We start from the raw sequence: 26,332 nt of genomic DNA on the forward strand, positions 1-26,332 counted from the left end.
TTTGGACCAATCGAAGTGAAGCGTAGACGAAGTTATGTGAAAAGGTATGGTGTGATATTTACGTGTTTAACCGGCCGTGCTGTACGTCTTGAGATGGCTTCATCATTGAATACAGACTCCTGCATTAATGCCATTCGCAGATTTATCTGTAGCCTAAGGGGTCAAGTTGTGGAGATGAGGTCCGACAACGGCACAAACTATGTCAGTTCAGAGCGTGAGCTCAGAGAAGCGCTAAAGGATTTAAACCATAGCAAGATTGAAAACTCCCTGATTCAGGATGGGATAAAAATGGATCTTCAATCCTTGCACTTGATCCGTCAGATAAAGCATATACTTACCTCTGTCATGAAACGGCAAACATTAGACGATGAAGGCTTACAAGACAGCGCTTGGTGAAGTGGAAGCGATTCTAAATGACCGTCCAATAACAACGGTGTCTGGTGACCACAATGACTTGGAAGCCCTCACACCCAACCATTTGCTTCAGCTTAAGGGAAAGCCAATCATGCCACCCGGACTCTTTCACAAGGAGGACTTGTACTCCAGGAAAAGATGGAGGCAAATCCAATAGCTAGTTAATCTTTTCTGGAAGAGATGGACCAAAGAATATCTCCCCTTGTTGCAGGAGCGCCAGAAATAGGATATCTCAAAGCGGAATCTTGCTACTGACATGTCATCCTCATAGTGGATGATACTGCTCCACGCAGCTCCTGGTTGATGGCCAGAGTGATTAAACCATTACCGGATGCAGGAGGACACGTAAGGAGTGTGCTACTGAAAACCAAGACAGGCAGCACATTAGTACGCCCCATCAGTAAATTATGTTTGCTGCAAGAACCAAGCATGTGAAAAATAATAATAATAAACTATAAGTTTAGGCTCCTTTTAGGATTTATATTGAAGTAATTGTTTTGTTAATCACGGTCACAATTAGGGACCAGAATGTAGGAGCCAAAAAAAAGCAGTTTTTGTTTATATTTAAAGAACAATAGTTATTATTTTAAGACTTCCCATATTTCGGTTATAGTTCTGACCCACTGATTTGATTGACAGCTAGGCCACTGATGTGGCAAATCGGCCACACCATATTAATTGTAGGTGTGGTATAATTGATAAAGGGAAGTTGGAAACACGGGTGGAGGTTTTTTGTGGAAGTCCTAGCTTTAGTTGAGACCAAACACAGTTTTTTAACCACATCTAGTCATCCTGTTTCATCTTATTTGATACCATTTAAGAAACCATCAGTATTGTTTATTTCGCCTGATTCACACACATGCAACATTAGCCTACAACGTTTTGGTAAGATCATAAAGATTTATTTCTATAGGTAGGATATTTGTGTTTAATTATTATTTTCAAACAACGACTGCATGCCTGGATCAACAACAAAGGAACAAAGGTGCGTTAAAACCGCTCTTCTATTGCTGGGGCAGTGGCTATAATTTTGAAACAGAATAGCTGGTACATATGTAATAGAGTGTAGTAGAGTAGTGATGGAGTCCTCGAGTCCTGGACTATTCTCTGGACTTGTGACTCGACTCAGACTCTTCTTTCGTGACTCGGAATTTGCTCTGGACTTGGACTCGAACACTGGGGAAGAAGTATTCAGATCCTTTACTTTGTAAAAGTATCAACACTTTAAAAATATTCCACTACAAAGTCCTGCATTCAAACCTCTACTTTAGTCAGTAAGTAAATAATGTCAGCTACATTGCTTAAAGGATTAAAAGTAGAAGTAATCATTCTGCAAAATGTTCCCTGTTATTATGTTTCTGGATTACTGTAATATCACTGCTGCATTAATGTGTATGTTGCATTTTACTGCTATAGATGTTTAACGCTGTGCTAACTTTAACTCCTTTATATACTTTTGAGTAGTTTGATTTACAAAGGCAATTACAGACCTGCAATAAACTTGTTATTGCCAGACGGATGTTTTGGGGAAGACGCCCTTCTTCAGTGTGTGTTCTAGGCCATCTCAAAAACAGTAGACACAAAACAAGAGAGCATTCCAGTGGTGGAATGTAACTAAGTACATTTGGCTTTAAAAATGTACAAATTCAAGGTACTTTACATGAGTATTTCCATTTAATGTCACTTTATACTTTTACTCCACTACATCTCAGAGGGAAATATAGTTCTTTGCACTCCTATATAAACCATGAATCTCTGAATGTGGTCATTTTGAATGTGTGTGATAAACTGAAGGATGAAGTGTCTTTTTATGTGTTGAGAAAATTCCCCTTTTTCTTATAATAAATAAACTATTTAAACAGCCTCTTGGATCTTCTGGAAAATGCATCGTAACAGAGCTGAATAGGATTGTTTTCTGACTTTTTAGAGACAGACTTTCATTTAGACATTGGAGATTGGGTAAATAATTAATATAAAGGCAATTAGGACAACGCTCTAATACAACTTGTTATTGCCACACAGAATTTTCGGGGAAGACGCCCCTTTTCAGCATGTGTTTCATGCAGTCTCACAAACAATACAGCTACACAGGTATACAGGGTTAAATGACACCTGCAGATGTCTAAACCTAGCTTGGCCCTACTGTGATCACTACTCCCACACCTGCAACTATACATTTTGTTTATTTTTTACTGTTGTTAACATCAGCAGTGTCCTCCTTCTTCTAGAGAGAGTGATCAAGAGAGAGACAGAGAGAGAGAGAGAGAGAGAGAGAGAGAGAGAGAGAGAGACAGAGAGAGCGACAGAGAGAGAGAGAGAGAGACAGAGAGAGAGAGAGAGAGAGAGAGAAACAGTTTTAACAACATATGAGTGATGATAGACTTGTATATAGATTTGTTGTGTGGAAGAGTGATTTGCCTTCAAACTTGGTGTTATATATAGGACGCGGCCTAAGAAGTACTTTTTCGTAGTAAACTGTTGACTATATGACTGGTGAATCACCAACTGTGATGATCAAACTGTTTTGCTTTTCTTTCGTTCATAATAGGCTACACAGTTTTTTTCAATTGCGTAAGCACTATTTTAAAAGCAGAGATTGTTTTTTCAAAACGCTACACACAATTACCACAACCACACGACTAATTAGCAGAAGACCTCAGACCCTTTGCAAAATGAAACAAAATATACACAAATTTATAAAAAAAAACATATTTTGTTACTATATGAAACACACACGTTTCATATGACTTAATTCAGTTTGAACCAGTTACACACTGCTGTTGCTAACCTAAAACAATTTTATCAATTCTACTTCTCAGTGATTAGAGTACTGTAAATGAAGTACACAGAAAAAGTGCAAATATACAATATGTTCACCAAATACTACACAAGACCAATGCTGCAGACTGAAAATATAATTTATTTCTCTCAGTGTACCCAAATCAGTCAACATGTCAACATGGAGTATCACAACAAAACATGTCCCAGTTTTCATACAGCTACTACAGTAGTGTGCATAACACTGTTAGCTCAGCAAACAACAGACAAACATAAAATACTGTATCCAGTACAGGTTACAATTACAGAAAAAAACTGATGAAAAAAAAAATAAAGATCTGAAAAAGTACAGAAAATACTAGACATTATCTCTTCGCCTAGCTGGATCTGGCCAGAAAAATTCATCAAGAACCGGCTTGAAGGTCGAATCCATCCTTGCACAGCTGCAAGTCAACCTGTTCACAGGCGTCCTCCATGGCCTGAATGAAGGGTACCTCTTCCTCTACCGCCTTCTCCTCCTCTGTGGATTTCCCCTTTCACCCTCCCTCTTCTTCTGACTGCTTTGATTTTCTGAACACATTATTGGTTAGTGTGGGGTGTGTGTTCACCATTGTGCACACAAGCGCATCAGAAGCGCATCCGAACAACGCCTGCACTTCGACCAATCAGAGCATCTACCGGGCTGTGACGTGTGTCGAATTATGGGCGGGGTGTGAAGCTAAAAACTGGTCCCTCCATCAAGAAGCCCGGATAGACTGGCTCAATTTAACGTGAAGCAACCTGCCGACCCTGCGTTACGTTTCATCATGCTCTCCGTGTCCGAGATTGTGTCTGTGTGAGTACATTAATATTTACTAGATAATTAGTAAGCTAGGCGAATAGGCTATTATTATAAAATGTATATATATTAGATATATGCTACTTTTGCTGTGACGCAACCTGTGTTGGTTTATCTGTTTTAAATGCGTCACCGGCTCTCCATCGCTCATTTTACAACATGTGGAGGCTGTAATAGGCTACTTGAACTTCAAATGTAGCTACATTTCCCCCAAATCCCCAGAGACACATACACTCAGGCTATATGATTAAACTGCTAGGCTAACGCTAATTAAAAACGGGCTGAGGAGCGCGCGGATGTGACGCTCGTGGGGATGCGGCTCAATTCTTTAAGCTTTTCAATGGCCCACGTGGAAGAGACTACTGTTGGCTCCGGACAGTTGAACACTTGCCTCACCGGTGGGACGGAAAACCCCCAACTTGGCTCATGGCTCAGCCGTGACGTGACGTGACGTCTATAAACCCACTGACCCATTATTACTCCCAGAGGTGGCATCTGTTCTGCTGCTGTGACTTTTATTTGTACACTTTGTGACACGTTATATGGCTTTGCCGCACGATGAGAGAGACGCACAACTCTCCCCTAACGTCGCGTGACAGCCTGGGATGACTGCATGCTGGCATTGTGCTATGACTACAACAACAAAAAATTCCAAACAAGATACAACACTAAGTACATCTACTCAATTACTGTAGGCCTACAATTTTGAGAATTTCCACCACACCTGTAATGGGATAACCAAGTAACCCAAAGGTGTAAATATGTATCACCTATTTTATGGGTCATGCTTCTGAGCTATAATACTCTTTTAAAGTATGTGTTTGTTTGGCTGTTAGTATTGTAATAATGGTAGCATTTCTTAATATGTTGTTTGTGGTGATCTGTCTTGAACTTGTGTCTTGTTTTTGTTTTACTATGCATTAGTAAACAAAAGAGTTTCTAAACTTGTTAATACGTGTATGAAGGTTGGATTAAGATCCAAAGGCAAAGGGATGGATAGATTCAACAGTAGAGCCCTCACATGTGCTTTATCGCATTGTTGGCACAATAATGTGTGTGTATGTGTGTGTGTTATAAAGATGCCCCCACGTCCCACAAGCCTTCTGCTGAATCAGATATTCCTGTTTATTTCCTTGTAACTGAATGCAGCATGACTGTGCACAGAGAGAGAGAGCGCGGAAATGAGGACGTCACTGTGTTTATACTGTGTCACAGTGGGTGTGTATTAGGGCTGGGCGATATGAAGAAAATCAAATATCACAATGTTTTTGACCAAATACCTTGATGTCGATATTGCGACGATATTGTAGGATTGACAATTGGTGCTTTAACAAAATATTATTTACACAATGAGATTTTTGATAAATAATCATCAGAAATGTAGATGTAATGAGTAAAGGCAAATAATAGAACAGCTAGAACAGTCTGCTAAGTACAGAAAACCTTTACTCTAATGCAGCCTTCAAAACAAGGAAAAGACCACACTTAGTATATTACGATTTTACGATATCTAAAATCTAAGACGATATCTAGTCTCATATCACGATATGGATATAATGTTGATATATTGCCCAGCCCTAGTGTGTATGATGTCAATGCTATTATTCAGGAGTTTTAAATAGTAAAGAAAGACCCAATACATCAAACACCGCATGCAGGCCAGGTGTCTACATACTTTTGGCCGTGTAGTGTGTTAAACGTTACAGAAAATAAACGCTGTTGATACAAGAGCTTATACATAGGTGACTGATCTTTGTTTTTCTGACTCTCTCAGTGAAAGCTATGAGGAGTGTCGGATCACAGCTGATTGGCTGCTGTCCAACACCCAGGTGCGGCCCACTGTGGGAATTGTCTGCGGTTCAGGTTTGGGTGGTTTGGCTGAGATGATCAAGGACCCTCAGGTCTTTAAATACTGCGACATTCCCAACTTCCCCCGGAGCACAGGTATGCACAGCCTGCAGCTGTCTGGAAAAACAGCTGTTGACATATATGTGTGTGCATGTTTGTGGGCTCTAAGCAAATGCAATGGGTGGCTAACTAAGTTGTGTGTGTGTTGCAGTGCATGGTCATGCTGGCCAGCTGGTGTTTGGAACTCTTAAAGGGAAGCCGTGTGTTTGCATGCAGGGCAGGTTCCACCTGTACGAGGGCCACCCCATCCAGAAGGTGAGTAGAGATTACCAGTCGTATGTTAACGGCTAGCAGTGGTGGAACAAGTACTCAGATCTTTTACCTAAGTAAAAGTACTAAGGTAGGGTATTGTCACTGATTTCCTGAATCAATTTCATTCTGATTTACAAGGTCCTGATGGAATTTCAGTTGCAATATGAAATTTAGCTTGGATATGAAGGAGACATAAACATTTACACAATACCACACTGTAAAAAATACTCTGTTACAAGTAAAAGTCCTGCATCGAAAATGTTACTTTAGTAAAAGTATGTATCACCAAAAAAATGTACTTACAGTATTAAAAGTAAAAGTACTCAATGCAGAAAAATCCTCACATTTTAGAAACTGGAAACGATCCAAACTGTTCTGCCAATCAATTACGTGTTTAATGGTCTAATCGTTTCAGCTGGACTTGTAGGCCTACTATTGTTGGGTGGTTTAATTTGTAATAAAACATTGTATTTTATAAACTATAGGTGTTTTGTGTGCCAAAATCTTAATTTGTAAAGTAACTAAAGCTGTCAGATTAATGTAGTGGAGTAAAAAGTAGAACGTGGCATGAAAAGAAAAGACTCAAGTAAAGTAGAAGTAGTCAGATTTGTACTTTAGTACAGTACTTGAGTAAATGAGTCTGTTACATTCCACCACTGCTCTACAGTCAGCGAGTATTGAGTGACATTTCAATTTTTTCATCTTCGTAGCATTATTTAACCCCCTTCCCACAAGCCAGAATGGCATAGTCGGTACCAATGGATTCCTTAGGTATCTAGTTTCATATGATGCAGACAAATGAAAATCGATTTCAATCGGAAAAATGATTTTATTTTAAACTCAGTCCTACAAAGTACCAATACCACGATGTATAAGTATTCCATTAACCAGCTTTCCCCCTGGAACCTAAGTTTTGTTGATAATCTACTGTAGGTTTTTATTTATTCAGCTGGTGTGTGGACACAATGTGCACAGTTGGAGATATCAGGGTGCATGTTCGATGAGAAGCCACCTGTTTAGTCTCGCTCTGAAAAACAACCTCAGACAGAACATCCACTGCAGTAAACATGCAAATATCTTCTCATCACTGACATTATCTAATGCTCTGTGTACTGTCAACTACTTGAGGTGCAGATTAAGTAGCAGATATGTTCCCTCCCTTTTGAGCAGGGGTGTCAAACTCAATTTAACTAAGGGCCACTCTGGAAATGAGAATCTCAATAAGGGCCAGACATGTAGTTTGACATGCTTTTATATTTAACCGAAAAAGTAAAATATCTTTGACTGTACAGGTGCTGGTCATATAATTAGAATATCATGAAAAAGTAGATTTATTTCAGTAATTCCATTCAAAAAGTGAAACTTGTACAATGTATACATTCATTCCACACAGACATATTTCAAGTGTTTATTTCTTTTAATTGATTATAACTGACAACTAATGAAAACCCCAAATTTAGTATCTCAGAAAATTAGAATATTATATATATATATATATATATATATATATATATATATATATATATATATATATATATATATATAAATAATAATAAATAAAAAACCAACTGAAAAAGTATGAACATGAAAAGTATGAGCATGTACAGCACTCAATACTTAGTTGGGGCTCCTTTTGCCTGAATTACTGCAGCAATGCGGCGTGGCATGGAGTCGATCAGTCTGTGGCACTGCTCAGGTGATATGAGAGCCCAGGTTGCTCTGATAGTGGCCTTCAGCTCTTCTGCATTGTTGGGTCTGGCTTATCACATCTTCCTCTTCACAATACCCCATAGATTTTCTATAGGGTTAAGGTCAGGCGAGTTTGCTGGCCAATTAAGAACAGGGATACCATGGTCCTTAAACCAGGTACTGGTAGCTTTGGCACTGTGTGCAGGTGCCAAGTCCTGTTGGAAAATGAAATTTGCATCTCCATAAAGTTGGTCAGCAGCAGGAAGCATGAAGTGCTCTAAAACTTCCTGGTAGACGGCTGCGTTGACCCTGGACCTCAGAAAACACAGTGGACCAACACCAGCAGATGACATGGCACCCCAAACCATCACTGACTGTGGAAACTTTACACTGGACTTCAAGCAACGTGGATTCTGTGCCTCTCCTCTCTTCCTCCAGACTCTGGGACCTTGATTTCCAAAAGAAATGCAAAATGTACTTTCATCAGAGAACATAACTTTGGACCACTCAGCAGCAGTCCGGTCCTTTTTGTCTTTAGCCCAGGCGAGACGCTTCTGATGCTGTGTCTTGTTCAGGAGTGGCTTGACACAGGGAATGCGACAGCTGAAACCCATGTCTTGCATACGTCTGTGTGTGGTGGTTCTTGAAGCACTGACTCCAGCTTCAGTCCACTCTTTGTGAATCTCCCCCACATTTTTGAATGGGTTTTGTTTCACAATCCTCTCCAGGGTGCGGTTATCCCTATTGCTTGTACACTTTTTTTCTACCACATCTTTTCCTTCCCTTCGCCTCTCTATTAATGAGCTTGGACACAGAGCTCTGTGAACAGCCAGCCTCTTCAGCAATGGTGTCTTGCCCTCCTTGTGCAAGGTGTCAATGGTCGTCTTTTGGACAGCTGTCAAGTCAGCAGTCTTCCCCATGATTGTGTAGCCTACAGAACTAGACTGAGGGACCATTTAAAGGTCTTTGCAGGTGTTTTGAGTTAATCAGCTGATTAGAGTGTGGCACCAGGTGTCTTCAATATTGAACCTTGTCACAATATTCTAATTTTCTGAGATACTGAATTTGGGGTTTTCATTAGATGTCAGTTCTAATCATCAAAAGTAAAAGAAATAAACACTTGAAATATATCAGTCTGTGTGGAATGAATGTATACATTATACAAGTTTTACTTTTTGAATGAAATTACTGAAATGAATCAACTTTTTCACGATATTCTAATTATATGACCAGCATCTGTATTATTGCATGTCTCGTATAGCTTTTCTATATGCCGACTCAAATTCTGTTTTGAGTGTCACATAATTACAGTGTGAAAAACTATTCGTGTCTCTTTGGTTTGGTGCACAACTAGTGGGGCCAACATTTGTTGTGAACTTAAATTGATATGCGGGCCGGATCAAAATTTGCGAGGGCCTTGAGTTTGACACGTGCTTTTGAGAAACACGCATTTTGCATTCTGTCCCCTTATCTTTGTTTCAAGCAAGGTTTGTGCAACTGGCATGCAAGTGATTCTTATATTTTTGCACCATTTAAAGCCCTAGCAGTCATTTGATTTATAAATTGCATTAGTGTGTGCAAGCTGAGACATATAGTGTGTGCAAGACACTCCCCTCTGGCAGGAGGCTGAGGTCCATCAGGACCAAAACCTCACGTCACATGAACAGCTTTTTCCCCTCCGCCACTAGCCTTATTAACATGGCACGGAAACCACCCTGACACTCCACCCCTGGCTCTTCATGCTGTAATGCTCTTTGCTCTTTATTTATTTTTGTATTTCTATCTTTATTTTTAATTTAATTTAATACATACTGTGTACATATACTTATATTGTTTATACCTATACTTATATTGTTTAATATTCCATCTAGAGAATGTGTGACGTGCACCAAATTCACCAAAACAAATTCCTTGTATGTGTTAAAAAACGTACTTGGCAATAAAACCCTTTCTGATTCTGATTCTGAAGTGTTTCACATTATCTTGTGTTCTCTAGATCACGCTGCCCATGCGTGTCTTCAAGCTGATGGGCGTGGAGACGATCATCCTGACCAACGCGGCTGGAGGCCTCAACCAGGACTACAAAGTGGGAGACGTCATGATCCTCAAGGACCACATCAACATGCCGGGGTTCGCTGGAATCACCCCGCTGGCCGGACCAAATGATGACAGGTAGGTGGAGGAGAGGAGACGGGTGGACGGATGGACGGATGGACGGATGGATGGTTCTGTGAGGGCAGATACTGCAAATTTGACGTGTTTAATGCGTAAAACAACCAGTATTTTCACATCATATGCAAAGGTTTTTCATAGTATTTGGCCTGGAATATTTTTTATTTGTCATCAAATCAAAAAGCAATTTTCATTTGAGTTTCTCCTCAAGTGTTTCCCACAGATAAGAAAGCAATTTTTTTTTTTTGGGGGGGGGGGGAGATACTTATTTTCGTAACAATCGAGGATCAAAAACTGAGGAGGCTCAGGCTGTTGGATGCTGTCCTCCTCTCATACTTCAATGCCTAACGAATCTATCTCTCTCTCTCTCTCTCCCTGACCCTGTCTTCCACTGAAGCCTGAAAATATTGTAAACAAATTTATAACATAATTAATTACACTGGTCGGACTGTTGAGCTCTGTTTCAGACTGATGCCTCTGGTTCAGGCTGGTCCTCATCCTCAACACGTGCCTTTTTCAGTCGCAGAAAATACTTTTCAATACTCAAGCAGTATTCAATATTTGAAGCAGCAAACATTCAGTGTAAGAGTAAAAAAAATGACATAACATTATTTATAATACCTTTTATTTGATTCACAGCTGCTACATATAGTGTTTTGACCTCAACAACCCAACTGCATTTTACTCAACTTGCGACTAGTTAACTTTCTAAAGCAGGCGCACGGTGGGAGGAGCTGTGTGTGTGTGTGTGTGTGTGTGTGTGTGTGTGACACAAGTGACAGAGAGACGGAGGAGGGCAGGGAAAGGAAATGGCAACGTGTTTTAAATAGCGTTTAAAAACAAAAAAACAACAGTCTGTGTGTGTGTGGGAAACACTATCCTTTCTGAAGCAGTCGTGACTCATTCAGGTTTTTTTAATGACTAAGCTGTACCCAGTGTTTCCCCTCTCCCACCATATTTCGTTTGTTCTTTGTTTTGTCCTCTCACACAAAACTGCCACACTTCAGCCCCGGAGTGACGATAAGCTGATGTCATTGTTAACAAAAGCGCCTATTGTTCTCGATGGCCGGAGGCTTTAACACGTATCAAAACTCTTTAACATGTTTTGTAGCTTCAGAGCAGAAGTCTGTGTAATGTCAGAGCATCAATGCAAAAAAACTGATTGTTTTTTTCAAATCCATGCACTGCGGGAGTGACCTGTTGACCCGTATGTGGACATTACAAATCTTCCATGCCCAGTGTTCACAAGTACTGTCTTTGGTTGTCCTCATGAGGACATGAACCAATCTCAGAAACTTGGTGTATTGCTTTAACGTTACCTGAGTCATTTAGGGGGAATTTTATTAATAGGCCAGCTGTGTGGTTGACTCAACACTGTCTTCCCCCTTTCAGGTTTGGCGTCCGTTTCCCCTGCATGTCTGATGCCTACGACCGCGAACTGCGTCAGTTGGCCCATGATGTGGCATCAGACCTGGGATACGACAACTTCGTGCGGGAGGGGGTGTACTGCGTCCTGGGAGGTCCCTCCTTCGAAACAATCGCTGAGTGTCGCATGCTGCACAGTTTGGGCGCAGATGCTGTTGGTGAGTCTGAAGTTTCCCCCACCCACACACACACACACTATGCACACAAATAATTGCAATTGAATATAATTGAAAACTGTGCAATTCCCTAGGCCCTAACCTCAACTACATATTTAAAAGGACAATTCACCCCAAAATCAAAACTAAATAAATGTTCCTCTTACCTGTAGCGCTATATGTATGTCTAGATTGTTTTGGTGCGAGTATGAAATTAGATAGCAGTTTCATGTAGGAACTACAGTATGGCAGAAAGAAAATAGTTCCTACATGAAAGTGGTCACAACCAGGTCTGAATTATCTTGAGTAATGATTTCTGCAAAGAGACATTACTGTTGAGTTTTTTTAAATGTATTTTTGATGGCGCTTTGAGCACCACAAGCTGAGTGCCATATCATTCCGTTATATTGGAGAGAAGGCAGACGGTGTGATGTGACTAACCTTGTGACTAACACAATAAAAAGAATTGTCACAGGATGTCTTTCGAAACCTCACTTTTAAGCAACGTCAAAAAATTTTATGTTGCAAAGTTTGTATAAAGCAGGATGTTGCCCTCATAAATTATATATATATGATATAAAGAACAACAAAGTTACCATAAAAAATACTGAGAAATGCTTCCCCTTACTCATACTACCAAATTACAATGCGGCCTTTATACTATATTTATTAACAAATCCACACTTCCTCTTAACTTCAAATGTCTGATTGTAATGAAAAATAATGTATTTATAATAGGGGTTCTATGTTTTTACATATGGATAAGGAAAGCCTGTTTTTGGCTGTCCAGTGAATTTGTATTTCATCTCACTGATTCTTTATTCATAACTTCTGTAAATCCAATATTGCCATGAAATAGTCCTGCACCCTGAGAGTCTTGCTAGAGTTGGGAGCGCTCCCGTCGTCTCAATCGTTTGATGTAAGGTGGTCATAAAACTCAGTCCGAGTCAGTGTTTTTCCCGCCTTGACGTTCCGACAAAATCAAACATGTTTGACGTTATCGTAAGTTTTAGGTCTTTGTAGTGAAGTCAAATCATGTGAACATTGTCAACAACCAATGGGTGCGCTCCCTCCAGCACCAAACAGGAAGCAGCAAACTGGGTAGAGTTGGTGTTGTTTATGGCTGCAATGGCGCTGCGCTAAGCTAAACGCTAAATCATCCAGCAGAGATTTACCGACAGGTAAACGCAGACCTGTGGGTACTGGCGGCATTCATCTGCATGTACGGCAGAACAGAAAATCGCCAAACTTTCCCTTAAAGGGGTGCTATGCAGTTTTGGCCATTTCTTCGCTTTTTGCTCGCAGGTTTCTCTATAGAGCTCCCCCTACAGCTTCGGAATAGATATTTGGCAGCTCCTATGTTTACTTGTGTCCGAGTCCTCGCTTGGTCAGTCTGCCGTTTCCTCTTTCTCTGTTCCAATGTTTTCCTAGCTTTCTGCTTCTTTTTTGCTGGCTCAGCCATGACGATGGTGTGAAAAACTCCATCGCTACCTTGTTAGCCGGTTCCTGAATAGGCGTATGTGTGCAGTGCCGTGAAGCAATTTGTTACATCGCGAGACTTGATATCACGCGTTACTTCCTGAAGCTGAGGCCGGCGGCTTGCCGGTCGAAAGTTTGCAAGGCTGGATTTTCCGCTCACAGGCACTAGGGGGGAGCAAGACGACCACCATTCAACTCGAAAAAAAACATATAACCATTCCAGTGACTCCGAAGCTGTTCAGTTAAGGTAAATTAAGCTAAAAAAAAAAACTGCATAGTTCCCCTTTAAGTTACCAGCTAACGCTAGCAGTAGCTTGCAAGCTTGGTTACATTTTTCAAAAACAAATCAAGTTGTAGTCTTGCAAATTGTGACCCTGCAAGATCCCATTTGTAACAAAATCTTCTAGTCTGTGACCAAAAACTCACAATGACATAATGACAGATTTACTTTGAAGTATTTTCAGAGTCTTCTAGTGCAGTGATCTTCAACAGGGGGTCTGCGACCCCTAGGGGGTCCTCAGTCATTGCAGGGGGGCCGCAAAATTATTATTTTTCCCCCCAAAATTAAACTAATATCTAATTAAAACTAATAATGTCTGAAAATATTAACATGAGTCCAACATATTATTAGCAAAGGTAAATCGGCCTATTCCTCTAAAACAACCTCAACAACATTGATATGATTACTGGCCTGTAAGGTAGCCACTATGGTATCCATCAGTTAAGCTTATGAATTCACTGTGTGTTTGACATTAAAACATGATGATATATGAATATGTAAATCATTTTAATAGCTTGGTGTTATATGGCACCATACAAGGGTCTGTATAAAGGCTTTAGGCCACCCTACACGTTATTGTAGGCCCAGTTTATTATGCAACTCAATTAAATACAATACATGTAGTAGGGGGTCCCTGCTAAGTCTCTCTTTCAGGTTAGGGGTCCTTTGAAGACCCCTGTTCTAGTGTATGGTAGGCATTAGAGCTGTTATCGAGCCTTAAAAGTTAGGCCCGACAGAATTTGTCCCGAGCCCGACAAGTACATTTTGATTGACAGCTTTTTAAAAGCCCGAACCCGTTTACAGCCCGACATTATTTAAGTGTGCGCATGCACACAGCTCTTTTGCCTTTTGTCAAGAATAAGTCATTTTTTAACATCATTTATTCATGACTAACTAGGGCTATAAGCCACTTGGAAGTTGGAACAAAGAAATAAAATAAGTCCTCCGGAGGCCAGCCTCCGTTTCACCTCCTCTGCATCCATTTTCGCACTAATCGAAACGCATCACCTGACCGCTAATTTACCACGCAACCCGGAGCGCAAGCCCGAGCCCGTGTAAAATTATAGAAATTAAGAGCGGTTTGGGCAAAGACCTTCAGCTCTAGTAGGCATAACTAACGGGGACACTGACTAGCGTTTGAATATTTGCAGCGTAACTTCTCACCTCCCTCTTTGTGTTTGCTGCAGGGATGAGCACTGTGCACGAGGTTATCGTTGCCCGCCACGCCGGGATGCGTGTCTTCGCCCTGTCATTAATCAGCAACCGCTCGGTGATGGACTACGACAGCCAGGAGAAGGCCAACCACGATGAAGTGCTGGAGACGGGCAGGCTGAGGGCCGAGGAGCTGGAGAAGATGGTGTCCACCATGGTGGCCCGGCTGGAGCTCATCAACAACAACGCCTTCTGAACATGTGACTGACGCCGCTCCATCTCTGCCAGACAGCACGCTTGTTAGAACTTAAGTTATAACCCCCCCCAGTATGGGTTTGCTACTTACTATATGAAAAAATAAGTTTCTTTGCTTTGTTTCCACTAACTGTTACTTTAAGTCTAGTCTTAAAAAATCCTGGAAACTGGTTAGTTTTCTTTCTACACTCCTGTCAGTAACGTTTACAAGTGTATAATTAGAGTATTTTTCTGACACATGCCCTGCAGTGATGTGTTACTGTATTCAGCTGACTGTTTCAGTGAAACAGTATTGATTGTAATTTTTAAAGTAATAGCTTTTAAATTAAATATACATATTTATTATTCTTTTTGGTTCTTTTACATTCCCAGATATCAGATGACTAATATGAATACAGAGATATTCACATTATTTAATGTAGAAAGTCTTGATAAGATTACGGCGGAAAAGTGGGAATAATAATTTCATAATGGTATAAAAGACGTGTAAAATATTTATACTAATTGTATATTAAGTGGTGTTTTTATTTGCTTTGATAACATATCGACAGTTTGATGAAGAGCTGGTGAAAAGGGATTATAACCTGCATGGGACAGTTACCAAAGTCAAAATCTCCTTGCATGTCTAATCACTGTTAGCAGACTGGGATCTGTGCTTTCAGAAATACTGTACTAAACACTATGTATGGAGCTACTTTTACAATAAAATGACTAAACTTTAAAACAATGTGGCTTTGTGTGAGTTTTTTCCAATACAGATGCAGGGTCTTTAACCACAGTCTAAAAAGGAAAAATCCACCTTCAGTCCTGTCATTTCATTTTGGCAGGTACAAACTTTCTCCTGACTTTCCCCATGTCTCATCTACTTCTTGCCAAGTTAGTTGTTTGCACATCCCAATCACAATGCAGTTTGTTATTGTATTACAATATAACATTTGTGCAATCCATTGTATAGCAACATAATCTCGCTTTCTCGCCTCAAAGTTGACATGCTCTGGACACTGTGTACACTGGGTTTAGTGCCCTCACTCACTAACTCAAAACTCAAAGATAATAGCTATTAATCTGCTGCCACAAAGTTGAAAGCGCAAAATTGTCTAAAATATCACTGTTTACTGTAGCATTAAAGGAGAACTCCGGGTAGTGTTTACGTTAATCTTGATCAATATACGTATGTGAGTACTGTCGATAGCAAAACAAAAAAGAGCCGAATCGGTGGTAGCAACATGGAGCTACTGCAGCTAATGCCGAGAGCTCCCACTTAGCTAAAACGGCAGTTATTGGGGCATAACATAAAGAGTGCCTTTGTGCCTCTTAACAGACACAAAATGCAATTAAAATGTCTGTGCAACATGAACAGGGCTCTTACATGACAACAAGATGCGTAGTGTATGAAGAGTGAAAAGCGGTGGTGTTCACAAGGAGAAGCTTGGAGTAACGTAGCTAACTATTGAGCTAGAGCTAGCCTTCTGTAACGCTGTTACTTTTCCATGTAGTTACATAGTCACTGATATGATCATAACACTACAGTGCTCAATTACCTATTTTTGAGGGGGGAATAAACTTAAAAAATTCGCAGCGAAAGCATGAACTGTCCTCTGGAGGACATCCACCAGACCAGCGGGCGCCCGTGGATTGTTGTCGGCCGCGGCAGGCAGGGAAGGCGGGGAGGAAGTAGGAGGATGCCGGACCAAACTCTGGTCAGGCCAATCACATCGTGTATAGAGTCGGTAGGCGGGGTTATGGCTGCTGCTGCTGAGAACAGCGGTCTTCTGGAAGACTTGGAGTTAAGCTTTTCTTGCACTGAAGTCATTCTTAAAAAAGGAAGATGTGTTCAGAGTTTTGCCGACCGGATACGGCAAAAGTTTAATCCATCAACTAGCTTCGCTACCTTCTTCATTGCTCTGCCTGGTTGAAGCGCTATCCTATTGCGTGCAGAGGGAATTTAAAAGACAACCGTTTATCCCGCCCCTCGGATTGAGCGCCGTCAATGGTGAGTTCCCAGACCCAACATCTTGATGTGGGTCTGGCTTGTCAGGCTACCTAAAGGGCCTTGTCTGCCCAAATCATGCAAAACAGCAACAGACCAACGGTACAGGAGACACATACTTGTGGCCATATACATTCTGTATGAATAAAACATATTTGAAGACTATTATTATTATTATTTATCTACAGGAATGAGGCCAGAAATGCAAACTGTAGCCCTAACAACTGTCTCCTGTCTGCCGATAAAGCACAACCTGCTAATTCACAATGTCAGCTTCCCAGGAAAAGAATGTCAACAAATGAATCAAGATGGTGTCCCCAGCTGTCTTCGCTGAGAGAGAACACCATCGTTATAGTTGACATTTTTACTGTTGGTTTGTCCTTCACCTTATCAGCCATCTTTTTCTTTTCTGCCCACTCATTCCACTGACATGCATACTCCAGTCTACACTCTGTCTTTTCCCACTTTCTAACCCAAACTAGAACCACTACCATTTGTCCCCTTCCTCTTCCTCCAAATAGAAAAAAAGAAAAATTTTCCATGACGCTCCGGCACCGTTGTTTATGGCTATACAAGGCTGTAAGTTTCCCTGCAGGGAATGAGCATGTGACATATGGCTACACACACACACACACACACACAGAAAGACAGACAGACACAAACACACACAGATACACACACACACACACACACACACACTCACAGAAAGACAGACAGACTCACAGAAAGACAGACAGACAGACACACACACACACACAGAGACAAACACACACACACACACACACACACACACACCTTTAAATGTGCTTAGGTTAAAAGTATGAAAATTATGTTTAACATGGGATTGTCTGTAGTTTGAAATGTTGCTTGTTTAAGCTGACATTAAAGTCAAAGACCTGTTTGACTGTTCTACCGTCACACCTTCTAATCAGTGTGCACTTACACTTTACACTTTTAAATGATGGTAAATAAAAAATGGTATGTTTTCACCACAGCATTTCTTTGCCCAAACATCTACTGACTATATACCACTGTACTGAAAGGAAAAACAGATGACTGAGTTCTTGCAGGAGTGTCTGCTCAGTGTTCATCAAGACATCTACTTCCTCCTCTAACACCTTTAAATAACTGTGTGTTTATGTTTGCAGTGAAGCTCTCCAAACTAAAAAGTTGCAGTAAGTGTCAAACGTGAAGGCTGCTCTTTCAATCATGTATGAAAAAGGAAGTGTCTCTGACTCTGATCACTGCTGCAGGACATACTGTTCCAGAGCAGTATTTGCACTGTACAACTTTACTACCTGTGTAACCCTTTCAACCCCAAACTAAACATATGTTGACCGTTAGAGACATTATTAAACCCCACAAACTATGGAAAGTACACTTAAAACGTCAGCCAGACCACAACAAAGACTAGGACTGAGTTGAAATAATCAATACTCCATCTAATCCATCTTTGCTGGAGTTGATCTGATATCAATTCATAAAATCTAGAAATCAATCTTTTAGTATCTGCCTTTTCACCATGGATGGATAAGTAAAAAGCACTCCAGACCCTGCTTTATAATCTTCACCTCTCTCATCTTCATTCTGTCTGAAGTGCAACAACTGCAAAGTATAAGAAAGAAGAGAGCACTTTATTTACTATGTTTCCAACAGCTGCTTTACTCGTTGAAGCTTTTCGTCTTATAGTCATCTTTGCTATCTGGTCAGGAAAGAAGTCTTAGTCAACTCTAATCCTAGTCGAGGGCGTTCAAGGATTCAGTTTTATGACTTCTGATGCAAATAAAAAAGCCCAAACAAGGAAGCGAGTCAGTAATTCATTTACTTTCTATTATACAATACAAGTCAATATTCCTAAATGGAGACAAACACAAGTGCAATGTGTTTGCATAGCGCTAAACATAGAAATACAACTATATACTTGGTAAATAATGAGCTGTCTAAAGGAGCGAAAGATCTCTTGCAAGTAACAACCTGCAACACCTACCCACATGCCTCATTAAAGTCTCCAAAGCCTCTGAGGATAAGAAGAAAACAGCTCGCTTCATTCTAAAGGAGAGAAAGATCTCTTGCAAGTTAACAACCTGCAACACCAACCCGCATGCCTCATTAAAGTCTCCAAAGCCTCTGAGGATAAGAAGAAAACAGCTAGCTTCATTCTAAAGGAGAGAAAGATCTCTTGCAAGTTAACAACCTGCAACACCAACCCGCATGCCTTATAAAAGTCTCCAGGTATAAGAAGAAAACAGCTACCTTCACTGTGGTTTTCTCTTATTTTGATATTGTTGACTCACGTTTTCCTGAAGACTAGCCAAGATGAAGTACTGCTTCATTTTGGCTTGACTGTATTGAGGGCATTCACATGTCCAATCCGTAGGACTTCAACTGAGCTCCACAACACACTAACCTGTCAACTTACTGACCGACAACTCAAAAAAAAAAAAGGAAAGGTCCAAGGCACTCTTCATGCAAAAAGTAAAAAAAAAAAAAAAGCCTTTATATTAGGTTTATATGGATGCAGTTATGGCATACAACTGTTTTAGAATAGAAAGTTCTTACTTTCACTTTTAGTTCAGCTGTATTACTTTACAACAGGGATCTTCAACAGGGGGTCCGGGACCCCTAGAGGGTCATCAGAGTTAATTCAGGGGGGCCTCCAAAGTATATTTAATTTTTGAAATAAATGCAACATATTATTAGCAAATATAAATCCCGACTGTTTACTGGCCTACAGTCAAGGTAGTCACTAAGGCCATCCACAGATGTGTGCCACATGTATGTTTAACATTAAAACATGATTTATAAAGTCATGCCAACAATTTTTAGGCTATTTGAATAGCTTAGTATGATATGGAAAAAAAGGTATGTATAATTGCTTTAGGCCGCCCTACAAGTTATTATAGGCCCAGTTTATTATGCAACTTCATTTTATACAATATATGCAATAGGGGGTCCCAGCTCCATCTCTCTTTCAGTTAAGGGATCCTTGGCTTAAAACACGTCAAAGACCCCTGATTTAGAGCATAAGTTCTCCAAGAATCTCTTTTATATCCACGCAGGTGAGTGATGTGTTCATACTGTATACTGTATGGTTTGAACTTTGTTAAAAACAATAAAGAGCTGGACGATATGGAGGAAATCTGATATCACGATATCTTTGACCAAATACCTCGATGGCGATATTGCGGCGATATTGTAGGATTGACAATTGGTGCTTTCACAAAATATTTTCACAATGACATTTAAGATAAATAATCATCAGTAATGTGGATATAATGACTAAGTGGGTAAAGGCAAGTAATAAAACAGCTAGAACATTCAGTTCAGAAAAAGTACATCACTTTACTGTAATGCAGCCTTTAAAACCAGGAAAAGACAACACTTAAGCCATTTACGATATTTATCTAAATCTAAGACGATATCTAGTCTCAAATCATGATATCAAAATCGATATATTGCCCAGCCCTATCTTCAACTGGAGAAAAAAAAAAAAAATAATAAAACCATAGTGAGCAGAAGGCAAGAGAAAGACTAGTATAATGAATCAGGGATGACATGTATGAATGGTATAAATACACAGTGAAATGTACAGTCCCGTCCCTGCAGCGGTGCTGTGCTGAGAGCTGCTGCAAACCGCCGAGGATCACACTCACAATAAACAATAAACAGGAGTTTCAACTGTTCAGGGTGTTCAGGCAGCGTGTCGTCATCTCTCTGCACTGGGATGTTTTTACGGTTAGGTTAGGCTGCCCTCTGGTGTCATTTCATCCACCACGGCGCTACAGGCTTGAACGAGGCTGTAATTGGAGTCGTGGTGAAGCAGTTAGTCGATGATAGTGAATGAATCAGTGATTCGTCCTTTATCAAGCAAAAATGCCAATCATTTCCTGGATCCAGCTGTGAGGATTTGTTGCTTTTTCTCTGTTTTTACACAAGTGCAAATTGTACGTTTGTATACCGAAACTGCCCGTTTAAAGGGAAGGTTTTCCTCGCCACTATCAATGCTTGCTCTTATGGGGTGGGGGGGGTATGTCCAGACCTACTCTATCTGTAAAATGTCCTGAGATAACTCCTGTTATGATTCCAACGCTTTTGAGTACATTTTAATTGAACTGAATTCCATCCTTCGGTTTTATGCTGCAGGACAGAGAAGGCCAGCAATCTGAAGGCGACATTTTGTGCTCTAGACCAGAGATCTTCAACAGGGGGTCCGGGACCCCTAGGGGGGTCCTCAGAGTTAGTGCAGGGAGGGGGGCGCCAAATTATTTGAAAGTTTGATAATATACATTAATATGAATGCCACATTTTAATAGTAAAGATAAATTGGCCTATTTGTAGAAAAAAATAAATGTATTTACACATTGAAGATAAGCTTACTATAGGTAAGGTAGCCACTATGGTAGCCATACAGTTAAGCTCAAGTGAGAGTCACTGTGCCTTCCACATGTATGTTTAACATTAAAACATGATGCAGAAATAATATCCATTTCTTTTCATCCATTCTGCACAGTTTAATATGCAACTTATGTTGTTAACGTTATGCAGTATGGGGGGGGGGGGTCCCTACTCGGTCTCTCGTTCAGCCTAGGGGGTCCCTGGCCTAAAAAACGTTGAAGACCCCTTGCTCTAGACAATTGTGATGCATATTTTTTTCACCCTTTTCTGACATTTTATAGACCAAACAACTGATGAGAATTATTCAAATTATTTCAAATGAATGAATCGTTAGTTTGTTGAGTCCCTAATAAATACAGTGAGAATGACCTGAGAATCACAAACGGTGATGAAATCCAGCTGCTGATTCAAACGATCCTTTAATATAAATCATAACAAAGGAGGGTAAAGGATTTTGGGGATACGTTTTATGGAAAGATTTAACTGGGAACAACATAGTCGGGCAGCTTTTTACCAACTATGACATCACAACATAAACCTGAGAGGTGCTTCTTCACTGGCTCTGAATGGAAAGCCCTCTGCTGACTGTAAAGGGGAGAGTTTATGGGGATAATAATGAGCGTCTTGAGCTTCTACAGTTTCAGTGTTCAGATGAAGTAAGGCATAGTTCCACTTGATGAGCTAAAAACAAACTGTGAAGATCAGTATGCAGGTAACTGGAAGAGGGAATTTATAGAATATTTTTCTTTATAATGACTCCACATTTCAGATCTTGTTTTTTTGGGATTTCTAGCATTGGAGGTGCCTTAAAAAAATACTGACTTGTGTGATTTTTGTTTGAGGGTGCAATTCAGTTTTTAATAATTATAAGTATTTAAAAAAAAAAAAAAAAGAAGCAAACATCTTAAAATCCATCACGATGGATTTTGCATAGTAGAATATGCATTATTATACAAAGTCCATGAGCAACGCAACGAGTTTACAAATCCCAACCCCCCCAAAAAAAAGCTGGCTCACTGGCTTTTTTGGTGTGTTCTTGGAGGGGTCACTTTTTATCTTTTTCACCTGAGCAACATTGCCGTAGACGTCTCTCCCTCTCAGCTGTATGTGTGAATGATTCTGTGGCGTTTCAGATGGTGCATCAGGATGAAGCTTTTCCCGCAGAGCGAGCAGCTGTAGGGCCGCTCCCCGCTGTGCGTGCGCTGGTGGACCCTCAGGCTGCTCTGCTGCGTGAACCGCTTCCCGCACTGCCCGCAGCCGTACGGCTTCTCGCCCGTGTGCGTCCGGTGGTGTATGCTGAGGTGGGACGAACACTGGAAGCTCTTCCCGCACACCGTGCACCAGAACGCCCGCTTCCTCTTGTGGCTCTGCTGGTGCAGCTTGAACTGGTGCAGGCGGCCGAACGTCTTCCCGCAGTGCGAGCAGGAGTAGCCTCGCGACGTGCCCGAGAGAGCTTTGAAGCTGCCTGTTGTCAAAGTGTTGTGCGGGCGACTGACGGCCGGTCTATCTCCAGCCGCACCCTCCCTCTCAGTGTGCTCGTCCGGCTGCCTCGCGTGTCCAACATGTGAGGGGTTTCTCTGCGAGTACCCTTGTTCCTTCTGCCTGTCCGGCTGCAGCAGGCCAGCCTGAGCTCTGGGTTGAAAACTGGACAACTGTGGGACGTCCTTCTGATACTCACTGCTGTAGATCCCGTTGCACGGCCTCTGAGAGGACAACTGCTGCACGCCGGCAGACTTGGCGGCGTTAGAAACCACGTGAACATCCGAATGGTCCGGGAATGTGTTGGAATACTCCTCTACCACACTGGAAAAGTCAGGGAAGCCGGCATCGATGTCATTCCCTTCGATTATGGACGTCCAGAGCTGATTCTCTCGATCGTCCACGGAAAAGTCGGCAGCAAGTTGAGTGTGCTTCCCCGCGCCGTGCTGGCATCCATCCTGGCCGAATCGGGATCGGTCCTCCTCCTTCTCTGTCTTGACGGTGAACTGAGGGCCGCCGATGTCTCCCGCATGACCAGAGTTATACAAGTCACCGAACTCGGATGATTTTCTTGTGGCTATCTCGGAATGGTTTAGCGGACGGTCCTCTTCAAACTGCTGGCTCTCCGGAGCATTACCCGTGCGGTAATGTACAGCAGAACCTGCAAGTGACAGGAAAATTCAAGAGGGGCCATGTAGTTCATTTAAAAAGGGGAAAACTTTAACTTCTTTATTTTCATTTCATTCTTGCATGATATCCAGTTCTTTAAAAGGACAAATCCGGCGCAAAATGAACCTAGGGGTTAATAACACGTGTACCGAGTCGACTGTTCTCTGGGATATGTTTTCATGCTAATGGAACGACGAACGCCGTGCGTATATTTTAATAAACAGATATAGTTCATGCATTTCCATGTCATTACATTTCACAAACGATAACTCCTATCGACCCATTGGGAAACCACAGACCATGGGAGATTTCAAGTGACAGTTCAGCTCAAGTTGCACGGCGTTCGTCGTTCGACTGGTCGTGACTGTTTCCCCAAGATGGCGCCCACCTGTATATGTGAACGGTACTGTCTTTCTAAAATATCTTTTTAACAAACTGTCTGTACAATTACAAAGTTCTCCATGCTTCGGTTTACATGTAGGGACCCTCATTATGCTACCGTCGAAGTGTGGTGCTATTTTGAGCCTTGTTAGTGGTATAGCAATGGCGATTTTTTTTTACTTTACCCTGTGCCCAGACGACTAGCGTAACTAAACTAAGCTAATTAGCGGTTTGCGCTAAAACTGGTCACATTTGATTAGCATGAAAACAAATCCCAGAGAACGGTCGAACTCGGCAGACACGCGTTATTAACCCCTAGGTTCATTTTGCGCCGGATTTGTCCTTTAACTCACCGATCGGTCCAGCAGAATCACTGATCCACAGCATCTCATCTGGACTCTCTTCTTTTATTGTGAACGAAACCGTGGCGTCTTCAATATCAGGAAACTAGATGGAGAGAGGACGGATTCAACTTTAGCTGGGACTGTAAACACAACGTTGGCATATTATAGGGCTGTGCAGTTAATCACATTTTAATCCCGATTACGATTTCGGCTCCTAACGATCACAAAAGCAATGCAATCGAGAAAAACGATTATTTTGCACATTACGTTTTGCAAGTCTTATTTTGTCTTGTGTTCGGAATATAAAAAAAAGTTCAAACAGGAGAAGAATGAAGGGAAATTTCACAGTTTAAGGTGTTTTCACTGTTGTGAACAGTTTGTTGAACAGTTTCACTGTTTTTTAAGTTCAATAAATGCAACATCTTTCCAAAAAGTCAATGAGTAATCGTGTTAAATAATAGCGATTTCAATATTGACCAAAATAATCGCGATTATGATAGTTTCCATAATCAGGCAGCCCTAACATATAATCACCATACAGCATGAAGTAGATTTGATGAACATGTTAGAAAACGTTTGCTGACACACAGCAACCTAAGCAGTCATTTGGAGTGGTGTTTCTGGCCACCAGGCAAATGTAAATCCAATATTCACTCTCGTTTTACTGTACTGTATTAATCAAGACCCCATTTTGTCCAGTGAGTTTACACTAATGCCTTCAGGACGGCGTTATCTGCTGCCTCCCAAGAAAGACCAACCGTTTCTCCAAATCATTCATTCCCTCTGCAATTAAGTTGCTGAATGCGGAGTAACTATCTTGAATGTATTTTTCACAAACCCTCACATTGGTTATGTGTTTAAAACCGATTGCAATTTATTACGTATGTGCAACACTTATCGATTTGATTCATTATTACACTTTATTGCACAAAACAGGGGGTCTGGGGTCCTCCGCCAAAATGGAATGGGAATCCCATTTCCACATTAAGTTCAGGGACTATGGTGATACAAATACCAGGAAATAATTAAATTGATCACAATGATAAATTCTTACAGAAAGAATATTTGAAAGTGGGGGGGGGGGGGACACGTCGCCCCTGTCCCCAGTGGAAATTATGCCCTAGCAGATACAACTACTGCTAGGGCGTTATTTTACTGAGTAATAACATTGACATAAATCAGACCTTAATATCTCCTGTAGGATGCGGACAGTTCCCCACATCAGTTCCTCTGTCCATGTAGTTTTCTGGTACACAAAAGGAAGAAATACATTTAAAAAAAAGCTAGACCAAAGTGAAATCAAATATATTAACATTGAACAATAATGTATAGTTAAGAATGTACAGCATTCATACAGTGCTTCCCTATACTAATGCCCTGCCGTTTCACAGAATAATGTGGCGTTTTGTTATCACGTCTGATACTTCCACATTAATATACATTATTTGTTTACTCAAATCGTCAATTACTAATAAATAAAGCAGAATTGAGCATCTTACCAAAGCCGCGCTGCAGCTGTGCATTTTTGTTCTCCATCATTAGTAATTTCCTTTTCAGCATATCATTCTCGCTTTGCTTTCGGGATATTTCGAGATGCAAAAACGCACATTTGTCATCGACTAGTTTAGATATCTCTGTCACTGCTGCTTTAACCAAAACCTCCATTATAGAGGATAGCTGGGTTTGAAAGGGAATGCACGTCGCCATGTCGACTCAGGAATAATTGAGAACAATATATGATAAAAAATGTCTCCTCGCGCAATTATATTTATTAAAAACGCGAAAAACAACCGACGCACTACAAAATGTTACATCCCTGTGTTGTTTCTAGCTAGCTGGAACCTTTTCTTCCGTGTGGCGGAGGGCTCTACCGTAAATACACGAGTAGGAACGCAGTAAGATTACAACCAACCAGGAAGAGAGGAAAAGGAGTCTGAGATGATGGCCTTAACATTTCTTTGCCAATACTCATAGGTGTGTCAGGTAAAACTTCTAAGTGACTTACCTTTACTAGTCTGGCATACAACTGTACAGCCTTAACAGTGACGGGATTGCTTTTTCTTTGGGTAAAATTTGCTCGGCTATACGGCAGGCCAAGATCTCTTCAAACACAAGAATGATGGTCGGTTGAAAACACAATATTAAAATACAAATTCACACTTGAATGTAGGCCAAATTTCCGTACTGATAGCTGCATTAATAAATCCTAAGAAAGCTCACCAACACCAGTCCACTTTTGAACACAAATAGTAGAATAGCACGGACCCCAAATCAAAT

At 40.9% G+C, this 26,332-nt stretch overlaps 2 protein-coding genes across 2 annotated transcripts; one reads left to right on the forward strand and one right to left on the reverse strand.

The window, feature by feature from the left end:
- The first annotated feature begins 3,916 nt into the window (after nucleotides 1-3,916).
- Nucleotides 3,917-15,524, forward strand: LOC144526139 (purine nucleoside phosphorylase-like). The gene is made up of 6 exons (XM_078263358.1): nucleotides 3,917-4,027; nucleotides 5,805-5,974; nucleotides 6,090-6,193; nucleotides 9,876-10,051; nucleotides 11,444-11,634; nucleotides 14,578-15,524. The coding sequence occupies exons 1-6, from the start codon at nucleotides 3,999-4,001 to the stop codon at nucleotides 14,796-14,798; spliced, it is 891 nt and encodes a 296-aa protein (XP_078119484.1). The 5' UTR covers nucleotides 3,917-3,998; the 3' UTR covers nucleotides 14,799-15,524.
- Nucleotides 15,024-25,901, reverse strand: LOC144526138 (uncharacterized). The gene is made up of 4 exons (XM_078263357.1): nucleotides 25,555-25,901; nucleotides 25,240-25,301; nucleotides 24,065-24,158; nucleotides 15,024-23,322 (listed from the first exon to the last, which is right to left on the reverse strand). Exons 1-4 carry the CDS (start codon nucleotides 25,760-25,762, stop codon nucleotides 22,280-22,282), a joined length of 1,407 nt encoding a protein of 468 aa, XP_078119483.1. The 5' UTR covers nucleotides 25,763-25,901; the 3' UTR covers nucleotides 15,024-22,279.
- Between the last annotated feature and the right edge of the window lie 431 nt (nucleotides 25,902-26,332).

The sequence above is a fragment of the Sander vitreus genome, chromosome 12, assembly GCF_031162955.1.
Source record: "Sander vitreus isolate 19-12246 chromosome 12, sanVit1, whole genome shotgun sequence".
Classification (NCBI taxonomy): domain Eukaryota; kingdom Metazoa; phylum Chordata; class Actinopteri; order Perciformes; family Percidae; genus Sander; species Sander vitreus.

Coding starts and splice junctions, on each gene's coding strand:
- LOC144526138 (XM_078263357.1), bottom strand. CDS start 25,762: ATGGCGACGTGCATTCCCTTTCAAACCCAGCTATCCTCTATAATGGAG. Junction 24,159..25,239: donor ATCCTACAGGAGATATTAAG/GTCTGATTTATG, acceptor CTCTCCATCTAG/TTTCCTGATATTGAAGACGC. Junction 23,323..24,064: donor TGATTCTGCTGGACCGATCG/GTGAGTTAAAGG, acceptor TGTCACTTGCAG/GTTCTGCTGTACATTACCGC.
- LOC144526139 (XM_078263358.1), top strand. CDS start 3,999: ATGCTCTCCGTGTCCGAGATTGTGTCTGT. Junction 4,028..5,804: donor GTGTCCGAGATTGTGTCTGT/GTGAGTACATTA, acceptor TGACTCTCTCAG/TGAAAGCTATGAGGAGTGTC. Junction 6,194..9,875: donor AGGGCCACCCCATCCAGAAG/GTGAGTAGAGAT, acceptor TGTGTTCTCTAG/ATCACGCTGCCCATGCGTGT.